Source organism: Pleuronectes platessa, chromosome 4, assembly GCF_947347685.1.
Source record: "Pleuronectes platessa chromosome 4, fPlePla1.1, whole genome shotgun sequence".
NCBI classification, from domain to species: Eukaryota; Metazoa; Chordata; class Actinopteri; order Pleuronectiformes; family Pleuronectidae; genus Pleuronectes; species Pleuronectes platessa.
Window position 1 is genome coordinate 28726436 of NC_070629.1, and position 26335 is coordinate 28752770.

The 26335-nt window shown below is 43.3% G+C and overlaps 2 protein-coding genes across 2 annotated transcripts in view; one reads left to right on the forward strand and one right to left on the reverse strand.

Annotated features, from left to right (window-relative positions):
* The window catches only part of bmp2k (BMP2 inducible kinase), a 36040-nt gene extending 29108 nt beyond the window's left edge, over nucleotides 1–6932 (forward strand). Inside the window, exons 16-17 of the mRNA XM_053421387.1 lie at nucleotides 3281–3290; nucleotides 4128–6932. Coding sequence (XP_053277362.1) covers nucleotides 3281–3290; nucleotides 4128–5582 — 1465 coding nt within the window. The 3' untranslated portion in view covers nucleotides 5583–6932. The remainder of the gene's footprint in view (nucleotides 1–3280; nucleotides 3291–4127) is intronic.
* A 104-nt stretch (nucleotides 6933–7036) lies between these two features.
* paqr3a (progestin and adipoQ receptor family member IIIa) lies at nucleotides 7037–14032 on the reverse strand. Its single transcript, XM_053421386.1, has 7 exons — nucleotides 13813–14032; nucleotides 13021–13183; nucleotides 12095–12250; nucleotides 9719–9916; nucleotides 9517–9607; nucleotides 8928–9095; nucleotides 7037–8478 (listed from the first exon to the last, which is right to left on the reverse strand). Exons 1-6 carry the CDS (start codon nucleotides 14004–14006, stop codon nucleotides 8953–8955), a joined length of 945 nt encoding a protein of 314 aa, XP_053277361.1. The 5' UTR covers nucleotides 14007–14032; the 3' UTR covers nucleotides 7037–8478; nucleotides 8928–8952.
* Nucleotides 14033–26335: the final 12303 nt, after the last annotated feature.

Consider the following 26335-nt stretch of genomic DNA (forward strand, 5'->3'; position numbering starts at 1 on the left):
CTAATAGTGTAAAAAAAAAGTCAAAACCAGCAACTTCCTGAAACCGTGAAGTTTCATTTTCTGGGGTCTCTGTCCTGGTTTGATGTTTTTGGTTTCACGTTGTTATTTAGACACACGCACGTCCTGTCGTCATCACTGAGGTGGGCTGCGTCGACTGATACTCGACTCTGATTGGTCCGTAGACGCGTTGTGGGTTTTGAATCAGGAGCCTCGTTACAAACCACCGGATCGTGCTGATGTGTTTTGGATTCTGCAGATTCACACTCTACTATTTGTGACTGTGGCGCCCCCTGTTGGTCGGGTAGAGGGGTCAGCCCTTCACATGTCACGTGGAGCTGATTTTTAAAAGATGATAAAATCACAAAATATTGACTCTTACTTCGGGAGCACGACAAACCAGGACAGATGTTTGGAAGGTGGTGAAGTTGCTGCACAAACGGAGTCAACTCAAGAAAATCTGAGTTTATTGTGAGGTTGTTTCCATTTGTAGGTTCAAAGTGCCTTTGTTACTTTATTTTTTTATTTTTTACGTGAGCAACAATATAAAAGTGTTTTTTTTTTGCTCAAGGGAACGAAGGAAGGGCCGGAGACACACGTCCTGTTAAACCAGATGTGATGCATTCACATACGTTCTCTTCCACCAGGGGGGGAGGGGGGGGGGCACCACAGAACGATGTAGATTTCCTGGATTTACATATTGAACAAAAATACTTTCTGCGATCGTTTTTCACACACTAACCCTGCGACATGCTACGCTGCCCCCTGCAGTTCATGTGAGTATTGCATCTCTTGGATGGACGCAGGACACCGGGGCAGCCATGATTTAATCGCGTCTTTAAAGCAAGTTGAACATTATTTAGACATTTTAATGAAAACTTGGTACTTAACAAAAACAGCTGTTATCGTAATAATTATAACTACTTTATGTTGAAGGCGACCGGCTGATGGCACATCCTGTTGTGTTACTGTTATCATGTATCGAGAGGATTCACTGAGGATTGCTCTTTTTATTATTATGTTTGTTTTATTTTTGTATTATTTTGAATCCATACAATCCTGAAGGGCTGTATGTGTGTGAGTCCTCGCTGTGCTGTTGTGTTTCCGCCTTAGTGCAGCAAGTGAGCAAGTCGTCCATGCAGACACACACACACACACACACACCAGTCACATTATTGTACAAGTGTATTCACGTACTTAGCTGAAGGTAAGTTTCTCCTCCTCGTCACGGTTCTGCTTTGCTTTGATCTTTTCATTAGTTCGTTTCACTTTGATCGTGTCGTCGTTCGATTCCCTCGTTCAGCGAGACGGCCACATTCAGAAACATCTTGTTCATGTGTACCGGTGGATGGATTTAAACGTTAAATCAAAACCCCATCAAAGACCAAAAAAAAAAATACAAAATAAGAGCATGAAAGGGACGACCAGAGCCATTAACTGCACTTTATCCTCCTTCATGTGTTTCTTTAAAGTGCGAGGAGACGTGAACCTTCATCCCCCCGACTCTGTGGGGTCGAGAACAAGCAAACGTAGACATTGAGGATGTTGTTTATTAATTGTTTACATCTGCAAGTTTTTCTGTGCTTTTTTCTGTGCTCCCCCCCCCCCCAGCTTTACCTTAGAGCCCAGACCTGTAGACGTCTGGGAACCTTTTTAAACTTGAGACAGTAGAAGTGTTTTTTAGTTGCTCTGGATTTCAGCAGCTCCTGCAGAAAGGAACCCCCCCCCCCCCCCCATAGATCCACAAGCTGTCTCCCTCATGTCCTGTTTCTTTGCAGCAGACTATGTAAACGGTCCTGTGTCATACTGTGAGTGTGAATGTATTCTCTTTATAGAATGTTACTGATAAATAAAAAAAACATCCAAAATCCGTTCTCCCTTTGGTTCCTTTTTGTAAAGTGAAAGCTTCTCTCCACCGCTGCACCCCCGAGCAAGATGTTCCTGAAGTTATCACGGCCGTCTCTGTGTGAGCGCTCTGTCGTCCAATCAAATCGATCCGTCGTGCTGCAGGCGAAAGGTCAAAACAAAAACCCACCGCCATGTGTGTGTCTGTGTGTGTGTGTGTGTGTGAAGCAATAAGCAGCTTATTCTGTGACATGGTTCATGTTAAAGCTATGATGATGATAAACAGGTTTTTATATATTTTTTTTTAAATAGGTTTTTAAACAATGGCCTCGTCACAGGTTTTATGAGCTTATTTAAATATAAACCTCTTCCTGGTTTTTTCTGTCCATACTTTTATTTCATTTCTGAAAATAAGTTTAAAAACATTTTTAAGAGCTTCAATCTGATGAGAAACTCTTGGTTTATGTCCGTACGCCATAAATTTATCCTGAGACATAATCAGGCAACAAAATATATATTTAATTAAAGGCTCTAAGTAAATAACATTAGTAAATATTCTCATTTTGAAGCTGTGGCACCATTTGAATGTTAATCACATGAACAAACTGTTATTTCATTGATTTATATAAAATATAGAGTAAAAAAGTTCCTGCTAATAAAATAAACCCTCTGATTTTGTTCTGAGACTTTGACGTGAATAAGATACAAACTCTTAATTCCTTTGATTAATGCTCTTTGATATTTGAATCCATCTAATCCTGTAACTGAAGCTCGAACAGACAGATTAGTTTGTTTGAGGCTTTTATGTGAAGATTATATTATATATATATTTGTTAGTTTCGCACATCATCCTTTAATTTACTGCTCATCAAAGAAATTATGAATCTTTCACTGTGTTAAGAGACGTTTATCACAAATGTTCGATTTCAGGATCAAATCAATCAGAACCAGTTGGTGTCGAGGAGTTAATACATTTCTCCGACAAAATAAAAGATGCTAAAGTGTAATTTTCATGGGAAAGCTCTCAGAAAATACAATTACAGTTTTATAATATTAAAACAAAAAACAAAAAGGAATTGAGAGAAGCTCAAATCAGAGGATATTTATGTGTCTCTTCTTGAGTTATGACTGAATTATTCAAGCAGATTTATTTTAAGCCTCACTGGAGCATTTCAAACCCTCCGCTCCAGTATCATCACTGTACTGGGAACACGACACACAGTGGGATGTGCAGTCGTTTTGTTTTCCTGGAGCTCCAGTCAAACCAGTCTGTCCCTGGGCTCCTGTCCTCGTGCTGAGCTCAGAGACGTCTCTGAGCTTCTGTCCCACCGACAGATTTCCTCCTCCATCCGGCGAAGGGAGCAATCACACGCGTGTCTCACTTATTCCCGTCTGCAGGAGACAGATCAGGGAGCACGTGTGTAATCCGTGTGATTAGAGATGTTTCTGTTCCGCTCACGTCGAGTCCGAGAGGTGAACATGATTGAAAAACCATAATCTCCAGGTCACAGGAAGCAGATTCCCTCGTTTCAGATTGTTCTGTCTTTTTCATTGTTCCGTCTCTTGGCTCCTGCGTCCTCGCGTCCTGCCAGTTTGAATCTGCTGGTGGAGGTTTGTGTTCCCGTGCTCACAGCGGGGGGTCCTCTCCTCCCAACGCACAACTTCCACTGACGGGGGAAACAATAACTTGGCTCATTGTGCGCGACACCGTTTATTTTCAGTCGATTTGGAGACTGTCCACTTGTTAATGAGACGTTTCTCTAAAGTTACCTCGAGGCAAATCTCTTGGAATTTAAATTTGTTTATTCATCAAATGCCAATTTTTTTGTGTATAGAATTTAAAGAAATGCAGAGTGAGAGGTGATTAAAGAACAAAGCTTTTACTTTGTTCGACTGAAGCAAGCGACTGAGGGATTTAGATTTTAAAAGTAATATCTTGAAAAGCATCTTGAGGCTCTGAGCCGCCTCGTCTCCTCCCGGGTCACAGGAGAGAAGTCGGAGCAGCTTTCACACCATATGGACTTCTGTGCTTCTCCTCCGTCTCCTTCTGGCTCCTTATCAGACCAACTGATGGGATTTGGATTTTCAGAAGCAGAGTAATCCCGACTTCAGTAATACCACAAATACAGATGTCGTGTTGTGGGGGATGAAAACTTCTGCTTCTCGTTCATGCTTTTATTTTTAAAACTTTCATAATCAAACCACAGAGGCCTGAGTTGAATTCTACGTGTTTGACTCTTGTGTTTGCTTCTACAGGATCGACCCCTGTGACTCAGACTGAGCAGAGCAGCGAGGACACCAGTGTTCCTCCTCCTCCTCCTCCAGCTCCTTCTCCTCCTCCTCCTCCTCTAGTCTCCACCTCTACAGACGACCTGCAGCCTCCTGCGGTCAAGGAGCACAAACCCCTCAGGAGGACCAACTGCAGATCAGGTGAAGAGTCCGACAGCGACTTTGAGTCTGACCCTCCTTCGCCGAAGAGCAGCGAGGAAGAGGAGCCGGAGGAGGAGGAGGAGGAGGAGGCTCTGACCAGTGAACACGGAGACGACACCGAGCCGGAGAACTTGGGACAGAGGCCTCTGCTGATGGATTCCGAGGAAGAGGGCGAGGAGGAGGAGGATGACAAGCACAGTTCGGACTCGGACTACCACCCCAGCAGGGTCAAGGGTCGCTCTAAGAAATCTGCTAGATCGGCTCCTGCTGCCACCAGGGGGAGCCGTGAAGGAGACTCTGTCCTGACCCTCATCGGCCCTCTGGAGTCGCCCAGCGGATCCAGAGCTGCTCCGGCTGAGGAGCCCGTGGACGTGTTTGGGTTCGGTCCCTTCGCTGGAGGAGCTCCGCGGGTTGAGCCTCCAGAGAACGTCTTCGCCAGAGCTCCTTTCAGACAAGTGAGCCAGGAGCCGCGAGCAGCCGAGTTCGATGTTTTCACCAAAGCTCCGTTCACCAGGAACCTCTCCGTGTCCGGCAAGAGCGGCAGCGAGGCTCCAACGGGCCAATCGCCGCCCGGCTCCCCCGAGGCCTTTGACATCTTCGGCTTCTCGCCCTTCCACCCGGGCTCCACGGCGCCGCCGCCCGTGACCTCGAGGAGCGCCGACGACATCTTCCAGCCGTCTCACCAGGAGCCGGCGAGTCCTCAGCAGCAGAGGCTGAAGCAGCGCAGCCTCCAGAAGCTGTCGTCCCGCCAGAGGAGAACCAAGCAGGAGGCCACGGCGGGGGGGAGCAAGCGGCACCACGGTACGCCCACCGGGGGGCGCAAGACCAACAAGCCCACCTACCGCACGCCGGAGCGAGTCCGCAGGCACAAGAAGGTCGGCCGGAGAGACTCCCAGAGCAGCAACGAGTTCCTCAGCACCTCCGACTCCAAGGAGAACATCAGCGTGGACATCACCATGTCCGAGGGGAAGGACAAGGGAGCGTCTCTGCCGCCGGACGAGGCCATGGACGCCATCTTGGACCCGTTTGGAGCCAAACCGTTCCATCCTCAGGACGGATGCCGGCACAGCCAGTACCACGGCCTGGTGGACAGTAAGAGTGACACGGGCCCGGCCAATGGGAGGACCAGGGCGGGCTCTCTGCACGCTGCTCTGGGAGAAGGGGGGGACATGGATGACTTCGGGGCAGTGCCGTTCACAGAGGTGGTCGTCCCCAGTGGACCCCAGCAGCAGCCTCACCAGCAGGGGGCGCCCTCGCAGCCGGGGGAGCTCGACCCGTTCGGAGCGGCACCTTTTCCCTCTAAACAGTGACTCGGTGCCTCGTGTCTTCAAGCTCCGCCTCCTGCTGTTAGCTACCCCCCCCCCCCCCACCCCGAGCTTCTTCTGGTTTTCAACGAAATGCTCTGACGCTTCTTTTTTGACCACATTTTGCTACGGCGCTCACTTTTAATACGGTAAAAGCTGAATCCTGTGGAGTGGTGATGTTCCCACGTCTCCTTCAGCCCCCCTCCCCCCCACCGAGGCCTTTTGAACTTGCATCTCGACTCCAGAAGAAACCGAACTCCGGCTCGATTAGCGTTTTGCTGGACTCGCTGCAGAAAGCTCCTCGTGGCCTTGGGCTCCACCGACACGTCTCTTAGCACCACGAAGCCTTACCGGAGCTCGGCCCGGCCTTGCTGCACAGAACCTCGGGAAGTCTGACCCAGTCGGTTCGACCAGTAACCACTTTGTTTTCGCCCTCCTCAGACTTCTCTCTATGCATAAGATCCCAGTTGCACCCGGAATAACGAGAAGGGATCGGATTCTGTTCCACTTCCTTAAAAATAATGTTTTTAATTAACTGTTAATTGACACAGGTTTAAATTTAGGCTCTTAACTGTTTACTTCAATTTCTTCTTTGCTTTTTTTTTAGCAGTAAACTTCTGTTAAGTTTTTCATGAAGTTTCAACTCATCACATTCTGTTAGAAATAAAACACGAAGCCACGTTTGATCACTAGCTTTGGATTTGTGTTGTAAGAATTTAGACTCCTGGAAACTTAACTTTAATGTGACATTAAAGGACAAATGGGGTTTTGCACCTTTTTCAGTTAATGGATTAATTTGACTGCATTTGATTTATTTTGGCAGCAAATCCACGAAAAGACCAAAATCCATTAATGACTTTGTAAATTGATTTCTTGACGAGTTAATTGAAAAGACAGTTTCTCTCTCGTCCGTCTGTTTGATAAGATGGAACCTGTCGATGTAGTGGGAAACAGGGAACTAGTTTGGTTCTGTGTTATTTAGTAACTTTAAATGTTGTTGAAGGTTATAAAGAATAACTAATAAAAAACATTTATTAGTTATATCTGCTCGAGGTGAAGCTGCAGCCGTGTTAGCTCGACTTAGCATCAAAATGCTTTTGGTCTTTTCATGGGATTTGTTGACAACAAAAGAAGATGTCCGACTTTCCAAGGGAAAAAAAAGATGATAAATATGTGATGTAATATTCAGGGGATTTATCCGACTGAACTTTTCATCCCTGAATTCTTCCAGGATCTAAAGTTCTGTGATTCTCTGCATCGACGGCCTTAAGCTCTGAATTCACCTCCACCTCCTCCACTCGCACCTTTTCAATTAAAACCATCCGGTGGCTGCGTTTCCACCGGTGGAACATTTCATACGAAGACTCTCCCTCGTTCTTTTTCTTTCTCTTGTATTTGTCCTGCTGTTGAAGGAGATCAACCTCAGAGGGTTGGAACACAAAGCTCGGGACACGTCTCAGAACAGGTCACGGGTTCAGTTTATTTAGAGTCGAGTTCAGCAGCTTGTTGCTCGAGGACGAAGAAAGTCAAAGATACAAAAGTTCTGCGGCTACAAAATGAGATTCAGACAAAGTTCAGGTGTTTTTTATCAAAGAGAGAGAAAGTCGTTTCTTTACAGATCAGATTCATAATCAATAATTTAAATACATCACAACAAAAGGAATCTTAAAACCAGAGAATATTAAAAACATTAAATATCACAGAGAACAAATGAATCTCATTCCAAAATGGGACAGTTTCCATTTCACTGGACAAATAGTCAAACAAATGAATTCATGGTTTAATAATTAAGACTTTTCTTTACAAGAGCTTTAATGAAACGGCTAAGAATTTATCTCCAGTTTGGATTTGTAGCATTTTGGAATGAAGTCATTTAAAAAAAAAAAAAAAGTGTTGACCTTTGACATTGCACGTGACCCTAAGTGGAGAACAGGTTGTTGAGTTTATCTAGAGTGGAAACTAAAAAGCAAAGTAGTGAATTCCTCCGGATCGACAGAGGACAAACTGCAATCGTGAAGATTTTAAAAAGCTAAATCAGTGCTTGAGAATCTTTACACAAAAATAAAGTACAGTGAGGAACCAACCCCCCCCCCCCGCCCCTTATATTCTTATGTTTAACCCAGTCAGAGGTAAATAACTCACATACCTGCAGCTCATGGTTTTTGTTCTACTCGTGTTCAAAGTACAAAGTTGTTCGTCTTACTCGGCCGTAAGAAACACACACAAACACACACACACACAAACACACAATCAATACTGTTCCCGCTGAAGGAGAAAAATGAATAATACAGGTAGAGACAGAAAGTTGAGTTTGTTGCTCCACGACAGCGTCTTTGGTTTTTCTATCCAAACATCGTGAGTGAAAGAATCTCAGAGAAGACAAATAGTTTGGGTCGAGTTGAACTCTTATAAAACTAGTTTTAGTGAAACTAATGGAATATTTGAATTTTTCCCTTTTAGGAGGCTGATTTAAAAGTATTATGGAAAGTCCAGTTCATGTAAATGAGTAAGAGCTACATGATGATTTATTTACAGGCACTTACAGAACTCACTTACAGGGATTCACCTCTAAGAAAAAGAAACGCTTACTCGATTATAACTGATCCTGAATCTGGTTTTGTGGCTGAACAACAAAGTTCTGTCAAATGAAAACACTGCGACGGCCTCGAGCTCTGGAGATTCTGTCATTTCAGTGTTTCATCTGTGACGATGTGGTAAAGAGGGAAACTCCGTTCAGCCACTAGCTCACGTGTCACCTCTGATCCTGGAGGTCACGGGTTCGATTCCTGATTGCTACTGGTGCTGTTTCCTCCCTCATCAGAGACTCACAGGTAGAAACGTGTCCCTCTGTCGGGACACTGGGATGAAGTATGAGTCTCCTCTCTGTGCAGCTTCTCTCAGCCTGAAGAGAAAAGGGAAAAACAAAGATTAACAATACAAACTATTAGTGCAACGTATTGATAATACTCATTAAAGTTTGAAGTCATAGTAAAGTAAGTTGTAAACTAGAATCATCTCCCAGTGCTCGTCTGCCTCCAACAACCAGTCAAACCTTTTTTATTCCAAACCCATGAGGATCTTTAACCTGTAGAATTTAATCAGCTAAGAGTTTCTCTAAAGACATCTTGAGATAAAAAGTTGAAGAAGCCAAACACAAGTTTTATGAGTTCACTTTCACCTTTAACCATCAATATCAGTTCATCATCTTTGAGTCCGATTTGATGTTTGTACCAAATCTGAAGAAATTCCCTGGAGCTGATCTCAAGATATCACGTGGAAGAAAAAATATAATATAAACTACCTCTTTAAACACATGAACTGGTGATCAGTGACCGTGGAGCTTGTTCTTACCAAGCGGCAGCTGGTCGGTGGTCTCTTAGTCGTGTGGGGGGGCGTCGGGGCAGGGCTCGCTGTGTCTGTGCGCCATGATGAAGCACGACGACTGGTGCCACCAGTAAAACATCAGCACCAGCAGCATGTGCCACACCTGGTGACTGGAGCCCAGGTAGTTCAGCTGACCTGGAGAAACCAACCAGTCAAATCCAAGCACAGGGGTTAGAACACACAGTGAGAGAGAGAGAGGAGGTCGATAGTGACACAACTTGTAATTTAACGTTTATCTCTTGTCCTGAACTTTTCCTCAAGGGGACAATAAAGTCTCAAATCTTTACTTAAAGATTCAAAATATTAATTTGGATATGTTAGGAACAAATCGTCCTTCATGAACATTTTATTTATATATCCAGAGTGATGATTTTAATATGTGTTATTACTGTAAAGGGTTTAATGATCCGAAAACATCTCTTTCCTCACATAGTCCAGTTTCAGCTCTTTTCAGATGCTAATGCTTAAGATCGACTTATTAAAGAACATGAAACTTATTAACAAACACTGTTCATCAGGTTTAAACCACAACAGAGGACATGAAGAAGCGTCTCACCTGGGAAGTAGCGTTCAGGAACTTTAGAGACGTAGAAGATAAGAGCCAACGCTGCGAGGAAGTACATCCCCAGGACCCGAGGGATGAACGCCTGAGGGGAGAGAATATCCATTTCACCGATGTTAGAACAAACCAACAACTTAAAGGACATGTCTGAGCCGTTAATGAGGACCTGGTGGTTTCAGTGGGACCACAGACTGACCTGGACCAGCTCTGAGGAGAAGCCCCCGGTGATGCAGATCCAGTGGACGGTGGGGATGAGGCCGTACCCGGCCACCGAGCAGAAGACCAGCGAGCGCAGCTGCTTCCACTGCTTGCTGAGGTAATGAGGATGAATCTGAGCGAAGAACACGGCCAGGATCATCGCCAGCACCGTCACCAGGTACACCTGCCGCCAGTACTGCAGGGACGGGGGGTCAGGGGTCAGAGGTCAAAGCACTGACCCTTTTAATGAGCATTTTCACTACTATTGACAAATAATCATGAATCTAGATAATTATATATTTGTTGTAAACCAGAAAACTGTTCTTTAACCAAATCACAACAAAAAAACAAGGTAAATCATTTCAGGGGCTGGGCAATAAAACAAAATCATGAATTATCACAATAGAATTTTAATAAGCAGTAATATCACAAAGGTTCATATACGAGTGTGAGAACAGAGGAGGTTTAAGACATAATTCATTCATCAGGTTATTGTCATTTAGAAACGTTTTAAACCACGAGCTTCACCCTGGAGCAGAAATCTGTCTTTAAACGAAAAATAAATGATAATGTGACATTTATTATAATCTTTATCGATATCGACTGATGTGAACATTTTATTTTGTTATAAAATCTCCCGGACGGATTATTACAAAACGTGGTGGAAGGAAAGCACTGGATCTCGGGGGAGAAAAAGGATTTTCTTTTCAAAAGTTTTATTCTGATTAATTTGTGGATCTTGTTGAAATAATCAGATATATTTAGTGGAATGATATTTCTGACTGTGGTGAATTTAAATTCACGAGGGGACCGTCGGGTTTGGAAGTTTATTTTAGTTTCACAGACACGTGATGGTGTAGGAACCACTGAAGATCTGTTCATCTTCTAAACTCAAACTATCCAGTTTCAGTTATAATAGTGATATTTAAACTGGTGTAAGTCAGTGTGTAAAGTCTGAGCAGCTTTGTCTCGGTCCCTTCTGGACACTTCTGTGGATGTCAGCCTTCGTCCAGTCACACGTCCTCATGTGTTGAGTCCTGCTGAATTTCACAGTGAATAAATTTGCACCAGGAACAAGGCCCCGCTCGGCCGACGCCAAATTTCCTGTCGCTCTCCTCCGAACAGACACCGGGTCCTCTGCTCCAGATCTGCGTCTTCACCAAAAGACCAATGAGACGGACAGTTTGACTGAATATTAAAAAAAAAAAAGCAGGTTTTCTTCAGGGACTTGGCTTTGAGGCAGGAGTGGAGCCACCCAGCAGCGGAGCCCCAGTCTTGGCAGAGGACGGGGGTGGGGGTGGGGGGGGTGGGGGGGCCTTTTCGCCGAGACGGCTCCCAGACTTGCGAACGTCATATGGTGGAGAACAGGAGTGAGCCATCTGGTTTGAGCTGGAGCAGATTTCAGCTGCGTTCTGGGGGCAAAAAGAAGCCGGCGCTTCCAACATGCGGGGGACAGCGAGCGGAGCGGCCGCCAAACACTTCAGGAGTAAAAAAGGAGGAAGATGGTGGGCGGCTGGAGTGAGGAGCTGAAACTGGCTGGTGTCGTCGGAGGCTGGTTTCCAAACAGCGAGCGCTCGGAGAAGGTGTCGCTCTGCGGCTGATTCACCAGGAACAACGAGTCAATCAGACTGTGGGCGCCGCTTCAGCTTTATTCAATTACTGCTGCTCGGAGACACGAGGACGTGGAGCGGAGACGTCTCCGGGGACCAACGTGGCTAAATGTTAAAGTCGGTGTCGAGTTCTTTGTCTTTTACACACAGGTTGTGTTGGATTTACATGGAGATGTAGTGTTTGTGAATTAGTGTTTGTCTTGTAATCTCAGGAAGGGAGGATCCAGATTTATCACATTTTTATATAGAAATATATCCTTGTATTTTCAATATTCAGTTTTACAGTAATAGAATTCACTCATCACCGATAATTTCAGCAGCGAATCGTACTGGATATAATAATATTAAATTGTCATTAACATCGTTTTTTTATATATCATATTAAGTTTGTTTTACCTTTAAAAAAGTAAAGATTCTCATCAGGGGTTCCACACAGTCAGGTTCTCTGAGCTGACTTCAAATCACATAATCCACGTTTCGGTTAAACAGGGTTATATTAACCCTAACCATTAATATTAAAGGGAAAATCTGTTTTAAATCTCATTATTATGGTTCATCAAATGTATGATAAGTGTGTGATAAGAAATCTTTGCATGATTTTATCAGTTTTGACTTTTTAATCCTATCTAACTCTTATTTAGTCCAACTTTCTTTCCTCATTCTACTGTTTCCTGTTCTTGTTCTAATACCCAAGTGTATTATTTCCTGTAGTTGTAACAAGTGAGGACGGATCAGAGAAGTTCAGACCATGAACATGAACTCACGTTATTACAGTAGAATGTGTAGAAGACTCCGGGGACGTAACATCCCAAGATGCCGATGGAGACGCCGGCGTAATCCAGCGCCATCCAGCGGCGGCTGGTCTTCTCCGAGCGGTGGCAGCAGAACAGGTGGTAACCCACCGAGCACAGCATACACAGCTGGGGGGGGGGGGGGGGGGGGGGCAGAGGGAAATAACAGGATGTGACATCACAGCAGCAAAGGACGTGACCGGTGAATGAAAATAAGAAGAAGAGGATTCTCAACAAGTCTGTGATCACAAGTGGACGGCTTCAAAAATCATCTCACTTCTGTTTCACACAGAAAATAATGAATGATTTATGATTTTTATGATGAAACTGTGTCGAAGATATGTGTCCGACGAAGTTTATACTTTTAAGAGGGACTCAGTAAATTGACTGGTTGTATCTCCTTTAATCAGGGTCCTAGAGAAATGGTTCTCGTTTTGTTTTAAAGCTTTGTTCCTGCTCCACATTTATTTTAACATCTTGTCCTCAGTATTAAAATAACAGCAAATTAATTTTTCAAGTCCTGAAAGTCTGATCTGTGATTTGTGAGTCCTTGCTGAGATATCATCACTTTACTAACTATTAAACCAAAAAGTTCAAATTAAAAACACATGTCGAAGTTATTTCTGTTCCACTGGTTTCTCACGATGTTAATAACTGGCATCATTATGACACAGATCTGATCCAACAGGTTTGTTGACATATGAGAATAGTTGAAGAAGGAGAGGCAGGATCCTACTGAGGGATTAGTTAACAACGTATGGATTTAAACATGATGTCATCGATCATGTGATATGAGCCCTGTAATCCTCCAACAGGTCCGACAACGAGCAACTGGTCACAATGGAGAAATGTGAGCACGACGTGATGACAGAAGTTAGGAGGGAAACTTGGTCCTGTACCTGGAAGCAGAAGAGCTCGATGGAGTAGATGACGTAATCCTCCTTGGAGGCGCCGAAGCCGGGCAGCACGGACGCCATGTTGTAAACCCCGAGGAAGAAGAAGAGCAGGAAGCCCAGCAGGTGGCTCCAGATGTTCACCGTCTCATTGGACAGAATAAAGATGCTGCACATGGGATCGAGAAACAGGGTTTATGAAAAATCAGACAATCACATAGAATCATCTCTTACTTACAGACTGAGGATCAGTGATTTCAGCGGCACAGACCATAATATTCAAAGTCACACATCTTCATACTGTACGAACATGAACAGAGTCAAACCCTCAACTCTGACAGGAGCAAGGAATAAAAACTCTTTAATCATTTAACTGCTATTTGTGATTATTTGATTAACACAATGTAAATCAATCTAAGTCATCGATACACGTCTGTATTATGAATATTAATCTATTTTGTTATTGAGTATTTGTATAGTAGACAAAAAAACGTGTTGTTTTCAAACCCATACGACAAAGAAATGCAATTGAAGCTTGATATTTTACAGTTTAAACGTAAAACTAATATAAATAAATACAAATACAGGAGCTCTACTTAAATAAACAATAAAAGGAATCTGCTGCAAGTGCAGAAAGAAAGAAATGATTAGTTTCCCCACACGGATGTAAGATAATCAACTTCCTCTTTTGTTAGAAACAATGTCCTGCAGGTTTTAGTTTGTTCTGAGAGAAGGAAAGTGACATCTACATTAAAAAAAAAACACAATAAATCACAGCATTAAATAAACTTAGTTCACCTCTTGATGCAGAGCCTGGAGGGCAGGTACGCTCTGTATCCATCTGTGATGTACGGGTTCTCCCTCAGGAACACCGGGATCTGCTCGTAGGTGTACAGCCGGATTCCCCGGGGCACCAGCACCGGCCAGTACTGGTAACCTCCCAGCTCGATGTAGTGCCCCGTCTGGGCGTTCTTCTGGAGCTTCTGAGGCATGACTGGGAGCTGAGCAGGCGTCTGACCTGGAGATGGGGAGACAGATCAACTCTGTGACTGGTGCTGACACAAGTTGGTCAGAAGAACCAGTGGAACGAGGTTTACTGTCCATTTGAAGCAGGAACCAGTGAACAAACTTAGTGACACTGGGACTTAAAGGTGACGCTGAATTCAACAAGTGAAAAACAAAAGGATAAAGTGAAGGAAAATCTGATTCTCTCCATATTATCTGTCAATTATTCTCCCTGTTATTTGTTTATTAGTAATTTGGTCCACACACTGTCAGGAAACTGTAAAATAATCAGTTTGTCAAACCGCGAGAGGACTTCCTCAAATGTTGTGATCTGGCCACAAACCACAGATGTTGACTTTAGTGTTATTAGAGGAGCAAAGAAACCGGAAGATGTGTTTATATATTTAAAATAAAAGCTAAAATAAGAGTTATATCTTTATTTCATTTAAAAGTATCTAAAGAGTTGGTGATTTAATTTAATTTTCAATTTAGTACTTGATTACAGATCGATTAATCAATTACTTGTACTCATTAGTATTCTAAAAGATGCATCCACTTGCATGTGGAGGAAAAAGCCAAACTCTGTTCAGAAACATGTTGATTTGAGTCTTAACCAATAACAACCATAAAGTATTTCTTTAATAAGTCTTATTTTCCAAAGTTGAATCTACAAAAACACCTGTTGCTCCAATCGGCTTCAAACAAAAACTTCCAACTGTGTATTTATACTCGTGGAAGCCAGAGTTCACTCTCTAATCGTCGCTAATCTTGTGTTAACCTGCACATTAGAAGGCGGCGGAGACTGGATCAGATATTATGAGTTGACATCTTGTTGACGTGACGCGTTTCCACCAGAGTCTCTGGTTTTAATCCGATTACAGCCAAAGCGGGAGTTGAACCAGGGACCATTTTAAATTGGGTCGCATCTTGTACATATCACTGTCGCTGACCCGGTTCATCTTAAAACTGCAGATTTATCAACGAGGTCTGGAAACAAAAGTGGTTCGAGTCAGTGCGGTTCGGGCTAACGATGCTACATGCTAACACACGTTTAGAGCCAATTCATTAGAAACAAACTCACCTTTTAATCTGCTCTTTGCTCAGTTAGCGACATGTTGATGTTGTTGATCCGCGTCGCGCGTCTGAAAACACGAATTCACGCTAATTCAGAATCAACGCGACGTTTTTACAACTTTCAGCTGGAGCATCTTCCAAATCACCAGTGACGTCATCAGCCATGGACCTTACACAGCGTGGCCGAGGAGCGCCTGAGTAAAAAAAAAAAGCAGCAGCAGCAGATTCTAGATATGAAAATACAATAATTATATCACTATATTACATTTATGATGCATGACACACTGTTTTAAAGTGAAGAAGAAAATATTCACAACATCCTCTAAAGTAATTTAAGTTACTCTCAAGACATTGAGGGTAATTAACATATTCCATAAAATAGTTTAAGTGTCTTTTCTGCATCTTAATGTTCACACTGTTTAATCACGATTTTATATTATACAGTGACACTCTTCTCTCATAATTAAAATGACTCCTAATGATTTCTGTCCGTTGATTGGTTAAATGAAGTCATATAAAGGCCTCATATTTGTATTTTCATATGTTATATTCAAATACTTGCTTTACAGCCATTTCTGTTCTATTGTTCTACTCGTTACTTTATTGCCCTGTCACCTATTCGTCTTTTTTATTAAGCTCATTAATATAATAGAGCTGACCGACATGAACTGATGCTGTTGTGTTTGTTTGATACTGACAGATTTATCAGAAGTAAAGGTGTGTATTTATGTTTACATTTATGTTTTCTTAATTCAAGTTATATGTATATGGTTATATTCATTTTAATACATATATATATATATAATTATGTATAATACAGTTTATGATTAAACTGTAAATTATCAAGCCTCAGTTATATTTCTTTGTCATGAGGGTTTGAAAACCACATCTTCTGAAAATGTCCACACATATCGGCAGATTTATTGATATTTCAAACTGCTTTACATCCTAACAGGCTCTAATATTTACACATCTCACCCTCAACCCACAGCAGTTCGTGTTGGTATAATGTGTGGACCCTGAAATGTCACATGACAGATCCAGCACAGCCCTGGATGCATGCTGGAGATTGCAGGTGAGGCCTGTGGTCACTGTGGGCCGCTGGCTGCAGCTCTCCTCCTCCTCTCCTCCTCCTCTTCCTCCTCTCCTCCTCCTCTCATCCTCTCCTCCTCCCGCTGTGCCACTGTGTCACATCCTCCTGTCGCTGACTGTCACCAGGGATCCTCGTCAGACTCCGGCTCTCCACTGAGCTCTCAGGTGTGAGAGACGCTGGAGGATTCCCTCAGGAGCCGAGTCACACTCGCTCGTCTCTCTGCTGTTTACACCCGTCTTTAATTGCCTCATTCTCGAGTGGAAGTGGCTTCTTCATTATCACTTCTAATGCACCTCTCAGCACATCCACTGTGGCAAAGTGTCAGCTGCCAAGTTAAGAGAGTGGCTCGTGCACGGAAGGGCGAGCAGCTAGAATCCCCTGCTGCTGCAGCGCTGCGCGAGTTATTAATTGATTATGTGGGTTTAGAGTTGGCAGTAATTTACTATAAATTATTTTTTCAGGAAAACATTGAAACAGGCAGAACACAGAGAAGCAGATTTACAGGTTGTCTTTTACTTTGGTTTATTCCCTCTGGATTTATTGAGTAAGGAGAATATTTAATAATGTTCAAAAGAAAAGTCTGAAGCTTGGTTTTGTTCCTCATGACATTTATTTTAGTTACAAGGACATAATACCCAAAGTTAATGAAAATGAGTTTGTTGAGTCAATTAGGCTCTCAGTGGAAAATCAATTAAAACAACATGTGATGTCATGTTGATGTGAGATGTTTCCTGGACGAGGGATCTGACCCTGAACCAGCAGACTTGTGTTAGAGGAGCTCCTCTCTCCTGCTCTGTGTTCTCTGGACTCTGACGGAGGTTTTTCATCGTCGTCTCCCCCCCCCCCCCCCCCACCACCACCTTCTTCCTGACTCCTCCCTGATTCACTGTGACAATCTGTCCTCAGCCCTTTGGTTGAATCTTTTGTCTTTGATTGCTGTCCTCCATTTTTCTGTCGGACTTAACGTGGAGGGATGTTCCTCCGTGTGATGGCGGCGTGTAATGGAACATGAAATTAAAGCCCGGCTACTTATACCCTGAATGTTTCCTGTGAAAGCAGAGTGTGATTTGTGTATCGGACGTTTCATCAGTGTTGAAATATCACATTTGTGATGATTATTGCAGTGAGTGTTTCGTATTTCCCTTCACAGAGCCCTGACTGTGGATGCGTATATACGAGAATGAAATGTGCCATAAAAAGACGCCGCATTCCATCTTAATTGAAGCTGCCTACTCCGTCTTGGCAAGTCCTTCCAAACCAGGCGCCGTTAGACCGGTTTAAATAGAGACAGACAGGCCACGGGGCCACCGGCGTCCTTTGGGATTGTCAGGGTCATCAATGAAGCACGGAGCTCCAGTGGTGCTCTCCTCTCTGGCGGCCGCCCTGCGTTCACTGGCACATTACGTTATGGTAAACACGTTAGATCTTACACTCCATGTTAAACACATGCTAAATTGACTATAAGCTACTGCACAGAGGAGGAGTTAACAACGCGTGACACGTTCCCCGCCGCGTCCTCGCTTCCTTCCTGTGCCACCTTCCCCCCCACGTGGAAAACACCGCGGATAAAACCTTGAATTTAAAGGATAAAATCTGTATTTTCCTCTCAAACCCTCGACACAAAGCTCACAGGCTTCGATGCCGGCCCCGCCAAATGTGAGCTCGCCTGCCGTGCCAAGACGAGACAGGCCCTTTGCAAAGCTAACACGGCCTCGCGGCGGCTTGTGCTCGTCAGCGGCCGGCTGGTCTCATTGGCTTTATTTATAGTCGGCGCCACAAGACATCTGCTGGAGACGGGACTCTGTCCTCTGTGTCCACACAGCACCGCACAGAGGGAGCTTGTCAATGTTTTTTTCGAAGGCAAAGTGTTTGCGAGGACCCCGGTCATGGGGGGGGGGTGGGGGGAGGCGGCGGCGGCGGCCTCCTCTAATAGGACGGGTGTCCCCTCCGATCGCTTTCTCTGCAGCTCTGATTAACGCCACCGGAAGACAGAGGGAGGTTTCACAGTTTGTCGTGTCCTGTGCGTTCGCCGATGTTTACTCGATCTGAGAGCTGTTGTTTGTTTGGTGTCTTCAGTCTGGTCGTCACTATTTTGGGACGCTGACACTTGGATGCAGCTCGCGACCTCCCCTCCCCCCCCCCCCCCTCTCACACTCCCTCCCCTCCGTGTCACACAGAGTTTCTCTTCCTCTCCCGTCCTCTTCACATCGAGGACGTCTGGACGTCTCGGGCCGACCGCGCTTCGGGCCTTGACACAAAGTGCCGGGGACAGCTCGCTGTTCTCTCCACAGACTCGGGGGGGAAGTCAGACGGCCACATAGTGTGAAAATACTCTGTGGACGTGTTCCTGAAAAGAAGCAACCTGAGAAATCCTCCATTACAAACAGCCGCACTGCAGGAGGCCATCTGGGGAATGGAGTATCTGTATTCATGCTCACACAGGAAGTACTGGTTTGGTGAATGAAGACGTCCAATCAGTCGTGACTATGTTTAAACTGAGCATTAATATTAATATGTGAATGTTAAATGGGAATCAGTTTCTTCTGATTACAACTTTAATTGAGCCCAGTTCGGCTCCCTGAGGAACTCCACCATTAAGTTCTCATCAGGCTCTGACGGCTCCTCCATAAAACAATGAGGTTATAATGTATAAAGTAGAAAAACAGGTCAGTGCTTGTCACAGATTTTAGTCTTGAATCCAGATTTATAACCTTCATGCCATCGAATCATCAACGACTGGAGAACAACAGACCTGAGTTTAAAACAAACCAATTTAGCGTTTTACCAAATGAAACTGATTTTGCAGCTGCGCCCGGTTTCTATCTTCAGGTTTATTTCTGTGGATGATCAGGTGAGATTCCATAAACAACGAGACCTGATTTAATATAACTTAAATTTACCAGCATTGAGAAATATACTTTTAGTAGATATTTGTCTAGATGCATCTTTTTCTGTCTGAGGAAAATCCTCATGGACACAAAATATCCAGAACATCTTAGATGATAAATTATGTTTCCATTCAAAGTTTAGATTCAGTTTGCACTTGACAAGCACTTATTACTATATTAGTCTTTATTTATGGATTCTATACACTTTGCTTTAAATATGTGACGGCAGTTTGGTTGTATTTCCTATATTTAATATAATCTTATGCTTATTGTTGCAGATGTGGTTGGAAATGAGCTGCTGAGCTGCAACATAACACATTTACACTCAAAAGATGTTTTTTCCATATCATCAAATAGATTTTTTTTAAAATATGAACCAAGCTGATAGGAAACATCAAATAAAAGCGATATGAAACAATTCCTCCCCCCCCAGAAAAAGTCAAAAATGAAATTTGCATCAACAAATGTTCTAATGTCTGAATCTGTCCTCGTAGCATCTGGGCCACTGAGCTCTTTCTGGGAATGAAATGGTTTTGTTGCTTAGTCTCCTTGTACTTTTTTTTTTTAAATGGGAACTTTCAGCCATGTAACAATATTGAAAAGCATTAGTGTTAATCTCTGAGCTTCCTTTTACTTTTTTATTTATTTATTTGATTTTTTTTTTAGTGGTAGAAGATACATCTGGTTCCCTGTCTTGTAATTCCTGCAGGGATTCCAAAGAAAAGCGAAAAAACACAATTTGTGTGTGTGTGTGTGTGTGTGTGTGCGTGTGCGTGTGTGTGTGTGCTTGTGGTTGTTTCAGGACATTTAGCTGCTGTTGGGAATGAGATTAATTTCCTCAAACAGAAACACGCTCCTGATGTGTTGCACTTTTCGCAGCTGGACAGAACTTGTTGGTTTAATCCCTGATGGATCAGAAGTGGTAAATCCATCCTCATCACTCAGACAAACTCTTTAAGCTTTCTGACACAAAGAGTATGGACGCGGGGTATTTTCTGATTTCAGGAACAATCCCAAAATAAGCCCTTTATTATAGAACTGAGTGCAGCTGCATATGCGGCGCTGCAGTTATCCTCTTCCTGCAGCGCTACACGGGACGCAGATTGAATCTCTAGAGTTTTACACAGAAGATTTGGATTAAAGAAAACGATGTAATTGTGTGTTTTCTGAAACAAAAAAAGGTTTGTTATGATTGTTACTTGTTCTCATCTACTGCAGCTCCCCCCCCACACCTGTGGTGAGAGCTCACCTGACCTGACCTGAGTCTGGGCTGAAGCTCAGATCCTGAAGCAGCAGCTCTCTGACCTGATGGGACCTGAGACACGAGTCACCTCAGGTCACAGGACTCGGAAACCTGAGGTGGGAGAGGAACTTCAAATGGTTTCTGCTGCAGTTACTTAACATTAAAGTAAATAAACTGTTTGTTAGGTGAAAAATTGAAATGTGAAACTTTACAGACCTTTATGGCAGCTAGACAAAACTTGTCTTATATCCTGGTTGCAGCCCTGAAGGCAGATTATCCCTCACATCCTAACGTGTGTCTTCATTTATGCAGGTTATTATAAAACTTTAGGAAACTGATGATGTAAAATTATGTTACGGATAAATATTCATGTTTGATTTAAGAGATTACTTTTGTCAAAAGACTATTGGCACTAACTTGAATGATCTTGGGATGGAGACGCTCAGAGGGCAAAGGTCACCTGAACAGTCCCTCCTCCCCCCTTCATGCAGAATCAGGTACATTTACTGTGAAAAGGTAAAATCTAACAGATATGTATTCGTCCCCTCAGCTGTTGGACTCTTAAACAAGCTGTTTGTCTTGTTGATATTGCAAACACACATTTTAACAAAGGACTTACTGACTCTTATTACCTTTATTTATGAATATAACTTGTTTCATGATGGCTGCATTCTAGAAACCTCTGCATTTATTTCTAATGAGTGAAGAAGAGAGAAGGAAACTGTATTTTACAAATAAACATTTTAACCTTTAACCATTCTGGACATTAAAAGCTGCATGAACTTGATGAGTCAGTCGAAAGTAAAGAAATAAAACAGACAGTGTTTCTTCATCTCATCCAACAAATACATCTGATTTATTCATATTTATTTTCTTGTGATTTTGTGGCTTCAGGGACTAAAATCTAAAAATACCTGAACTCGAGCTGCTGTTGGAAACGATCAGTGGTTTGTTGGGGACGACCATCAGGCTGCAGTTCGGGACTCGTCCTGCGGAGGGCGCTCTGTACCCGCAGTGACAGCAGCGGAGGCCCCGAACACGAGCTGCAGTGAACTGACGAGTCTCACGTGTCTGAGACAATGAGATGAAATTATAAATATCATCATTATCAGAATTTATATGTCAACATTATTCTGCTCATTGGATTCAGTTTATTCACCTGCTAATTATTTGCTTGTATCTGCTTTGTACTTATAAATAAAATGTCTTTATATATAAAGCATTCTTAAAAGCACTATATAAATAAAATGTACTAGTCATATAATAATTATTATCCTAAATCCTTTTGCTCATCATTAAAAATATTTTAAAATAGTCAGAATAAAACTGTTAATATTTCAAAAACCTGATTTGATTTTCAATTGTCATTTCTTCTTCTCTTGTACGTTTTAGTCAAAGTACTAAGTAATATTGGTCGAATAATTGTATTTTTTCAATTGGTTTAATTCATTACTCTCTTTTATTATGATATTTTTATTATTTTATATTTTCATACAGCATTTTTTTGGGCCTGAGAAAACCAGAAATGAACTTACTCATTAAAGCGACATGTTCAGCACATTAAACCTCTCAGCCACACACATCTCCTCCCTCCTCTGATATTAATGTGACTTATTTTTATAATATAATAGAAATAAAATGAGAGTGAATCCGCTGAGACTCGTCCTCAGTTCCTCAGTGTGAATACACGTCGGCAGCGTTTAGCAGCTCAGTGACTCACAGTTGTTGCTTCTCGCTGTTTCACTGTGTGGCTGCAACAAAAGACTCACAACTGCACAGCGATGACTTAGAGACGCGACTCTGAGAAAGAGAGAGAGAGAGAGAGAGAGAGTCATGCCTCAGCTCCCGCGACAGACAGCAGGTGGCGCTATGGTATCTCTGTGTGAGCTGTCCACAGAGGGATCAGGTCCCCCCCCCCTGCATGAGACCCCCGGAAACTGGCTCCTGCATCAGGGCCAATAATAAATAACACACCAATAGGGGGGCGCGTTTCATCCGGTATTATTTATTAAAAGTTAGTGCATTAGATGAGGGCCATAATTGAAGCTCTGATTAAGGAAATGACAGGATTGGGGCCTCGGCGATGATAAAGAATGGATGGACACACACAAGCAGACAGATCCTGTTTGATAAATAATTCACAGATTAAACCAAATTGTTCAGAGGAGCCTTTTTCATGGTTTGTTTTTTTTAATTCCAACTCTCTGCTCCAGACCAGGAAGCTGCTGTTGCTCTGAGGGTCGTCATCATTGTCATCACATCCAGTATTAAGATGGATGCTGCCTGATCCCATCAAGATAATAGGTTTCATGTCTGCTGGCGCTGGAGTGTGGGGGGGGGGGGGGAGGCTGGTGGGACAGGGGAGATGATCTGCTGATGATTTCTTTTGTTTCCTCTCACATCTCTGCAGGCATCCCGACCCCGCGAGGCCCCAGCACATGCTGCCACGTGGGGGGGGGGGGGCTCGTGTCAATGCAGCATGAACCTCTCCGACTGGTCCAGGACCAGCCTCAGGTCGGAGGCACAGGGGCTTTTTTTAAGGGGTTTTTGTTCACAGCAGCAGGTCTGACTCTGTACTGGAGAGAGGAACACACACACATGCATGTACACACACACACACACAGACACACACACAGATAGTGGGGTGGGTAGCCCTCCACCCGTCGCCCCAGGAGAGGTCACACTGGATCTGTTTTCAGCACAAATTCATCCATCACTTCCACGTCTGACTAGGATTGTGTTCTTTATTCTACAACTACAACTAAACAACAAGATGAAAAAGGAAACATGATAAATCCACTTTTACATTCCACATCTTTCATTTGTTTTCTTTCTCTGCCCGGTTGTCAATCAATCGAATACAGTAAATCACAGATCACAGTTTGCCTCATAGGGATGAACAAGGTGCAGCAGCAGCTCTGTTCTTAACCCTCGACTATAGAAAGAGGAAAAACGACCAAAACATAAACATAAATATATTATAGAAACCTCAGAGAGAGACACATGTGAGGGATTCATCTCTGAGAACAAAATAACAATAATAACAAGACTCATGAGAACAGACAGAGTCTAACATAGAAGAAGAGGTTTGTCAATTAAGTGTTTATCCATAATAACGGAGGAGCAGTACTGACGGTTGTAATGATGGCAGTGTGGTCAGTGACAGTACATGTCAGTTGTTATATTGTCCAAACAATCTGGCTTTATTAATAACCCCACGATCAGCTGCCTCCATTTTTTTCACCGTGACGTGGCTTCAGATTTTTTATACTGAACTGAATATGAAGATTGTAAAATGTTAGATATTAAATTTATACTTTTTTTTACCGAGAAAAGGACAAAACCATAAGAAGGAAAAGTGAGAGGTGCTCATCCTGCAGTCTGACCTCTTTAATGCGGTTCTGAATTATGATGCTCTGACCTGTAAGCATGGATTTAATGTTTGGCTGCAGCAGGAAGATTCACAGCTCCTGGTCCTATAAGCTGCCGGGGAAATATTAAACATTAAATATTAAACAGTGCATAATGTGCAGATTTACTGCTGAAACGTACGAGTGTGAGCACAGAGTAAAGTTTAAAAATAGAAAACGATCTAAAGATTGTGCAGAAAGTTTCGGCGACGCAGTTTCGTTTCTCTACGAGACACTAACGAGATTTTAGTCTTCTATTAATATTCATATATTAATCAAATCAAATGTATACAGCTCACACCCACAAATCCTAATTTCCCTCGTAGGGTTTAATAATCTGGACAAGTTGGGACGTCGTCTGTCTTTAACCCTCGAGTAGCGTGAGGAAAACTTCTAAAAGACCTACGTTACTTTATTCTTCTCTTTTCTGTGGTTGTTCTTAAATATCTAATATTAATAAACTTGACTCTTTAAATCTTCATCGTCCTGCTTCGATTAGAAACTCCTGTCGGCCAATCAAAAGCTCTGCTCACTTTCTTTTCTGAAGCTCTCAGCCTCGTCCGTCCTTCGTCCTCTTCTTCAACGGACTTGTATCTCAGTTTGTACCATGTGATCAGGAGTTTCTGGTCATGTGATGAAACAGTTCATGGAGCAGATACATCCTCATCATCAGGTGAAGAACATCAGGTGAAGAACACCAGGCGAAGAACATCAGGTGAAGAACATCTGGTGAAGAACATCAGGTGAAGAACATCAGGTGAAGAAGATCAGGTGAAGAACATCTGGTGAAGAACATCAGGTGAAGAACATCAGGTGAAGAAGATCAGGTGAAGAACATCTGGTGAAGAACATCAGGTGAAGAACATCAGGTGAAGAAGATCAGGTGAAGAACATCTGGTGAAGAACATCAGGTGAAGAACATCTGGTGAAGAAGATCAGGTGAAGAACATCAGGCGAAGAACATCAGGCGAAGAACATCAGGCGAAGAACATCTGGTGAAGAAGATCAGGTGAAGAACATCAGGTGAAGAACATCAGGTGAAGAACATCAGGTGAAGAACACCAGGTGAAGAACACCAGGTGAAGAACATCAGGTGAAGAACACCAGGTGAAGAAGATCAGGTGAAGAAGATCAGGTGAAGAAGATCAGGTGAAGAACATCAGGTGAAGAACATCAGGTGAAGAACACCAGGTGAAGAACACCAGGTGAAGAAGATCAGGTGAAGAACATCAGGTGAAGAACATCAGGTGAAGAACATCTGGTGAAGAAGATCAGGTGAAGAACATCAGGTGAAGAACATCAGGTGAAGAACACCAGGTGAAGAACATCAGGTGAAGAACATCAGATGAAGAAGATCAGGTGAAGAACATCAGATGAAGAACATCAGATGAAGAACATCAGGTGAAGAAGACCATGACATGAAGCTGAAAGCAAGTGTCTGTCAAATTCCCAGATCAACACTGAAGCTTCTGAACCTTGTTTCAAGTGTTTTCTACAACAAACACAATTTTCAAAAGAAACTATACTGAAAATTATTATTATTGTGAATTATTTAAGAGGGGGGGGAGATAAAGGAGAAGTAAGGGGGGAGAGGGTGAGTGACAGGAGGGAGGTGAAGGGAGCTACCATCCCCGCCTCCAGCTTAGAGACCTCCTCCAGTCATCCAGTTCTATCTCGCCCTCCTCTTTCTCTTTCTCCTCCTCCTCCATTTGTTTCCATTCCTTCTTGAGTTCTTTCTTTTGTTCTAGAACAACATCTGTTTATATTGAAGATAGATCATTCAATTATATCACGTTAATGGTGTTATTGCAATTAGCTTTGATCTTCCTAATTGGCCAGGTCGGGCTTTGGATCTTTGGATCTGATTCTAAAGATTCATTCCTGCATCCAACAGCTTTTATCAATGTTTTTTAAATGAATTAAGTTTGTTCAAATTTAATTAAACACAACTGATGATTTGAAAAAAACTTGTGTGTTGCCAATTGAAGTAATTTTTCTAAGTTGGTCCAACAATATTCTGAAGGAGACGTGTTGAAATATTCAGCATTTAGCCGCCGCCTCCGCCATCACCCGTCATCCGGTGAGTCCTCGCCCACCCAAACCCTGACGGGGGGTGAGGAGGGTGGGTGGGGGGGAGGATGGGGGGGGGGGGTGGGCAGGGCATGCTGGGGGAGTGGATGTCTCAAGGTCAAAGGCAGAGCGGCGAATTGGGGTGGAAGCAAACTAATGAGTTTTTTCCGTGGCGTCCCTGCCCCGGACCGGTGGCATCACCTCGCCGTCCTGTCAATCCACCTCACCCCCTGTCCCCACCCACCCCCCCCCCCCCCCCCCCCCCGCCCACCCGTCCACCCACCCGTCTCATTCCTCCCTCTCCCATCCCTCTCTCTTCCCTCCTTCACTGTCGAGACCCAAACACAGAAAAAAAAACCTGTTTATTTCCGAACAGGCCTCTTAATCTATTTGGACTCGGGGTAATAGGACATTTGCATGGCGAGCACAGCGAGGTGTCAGCGATAACCACGGGGTTGTGACATCCCCCCCGAAATATGCTGAGCTTTCGCTAACCTCTCATCAAACACGCTGATCTTTATGGACTGTATCATATTGT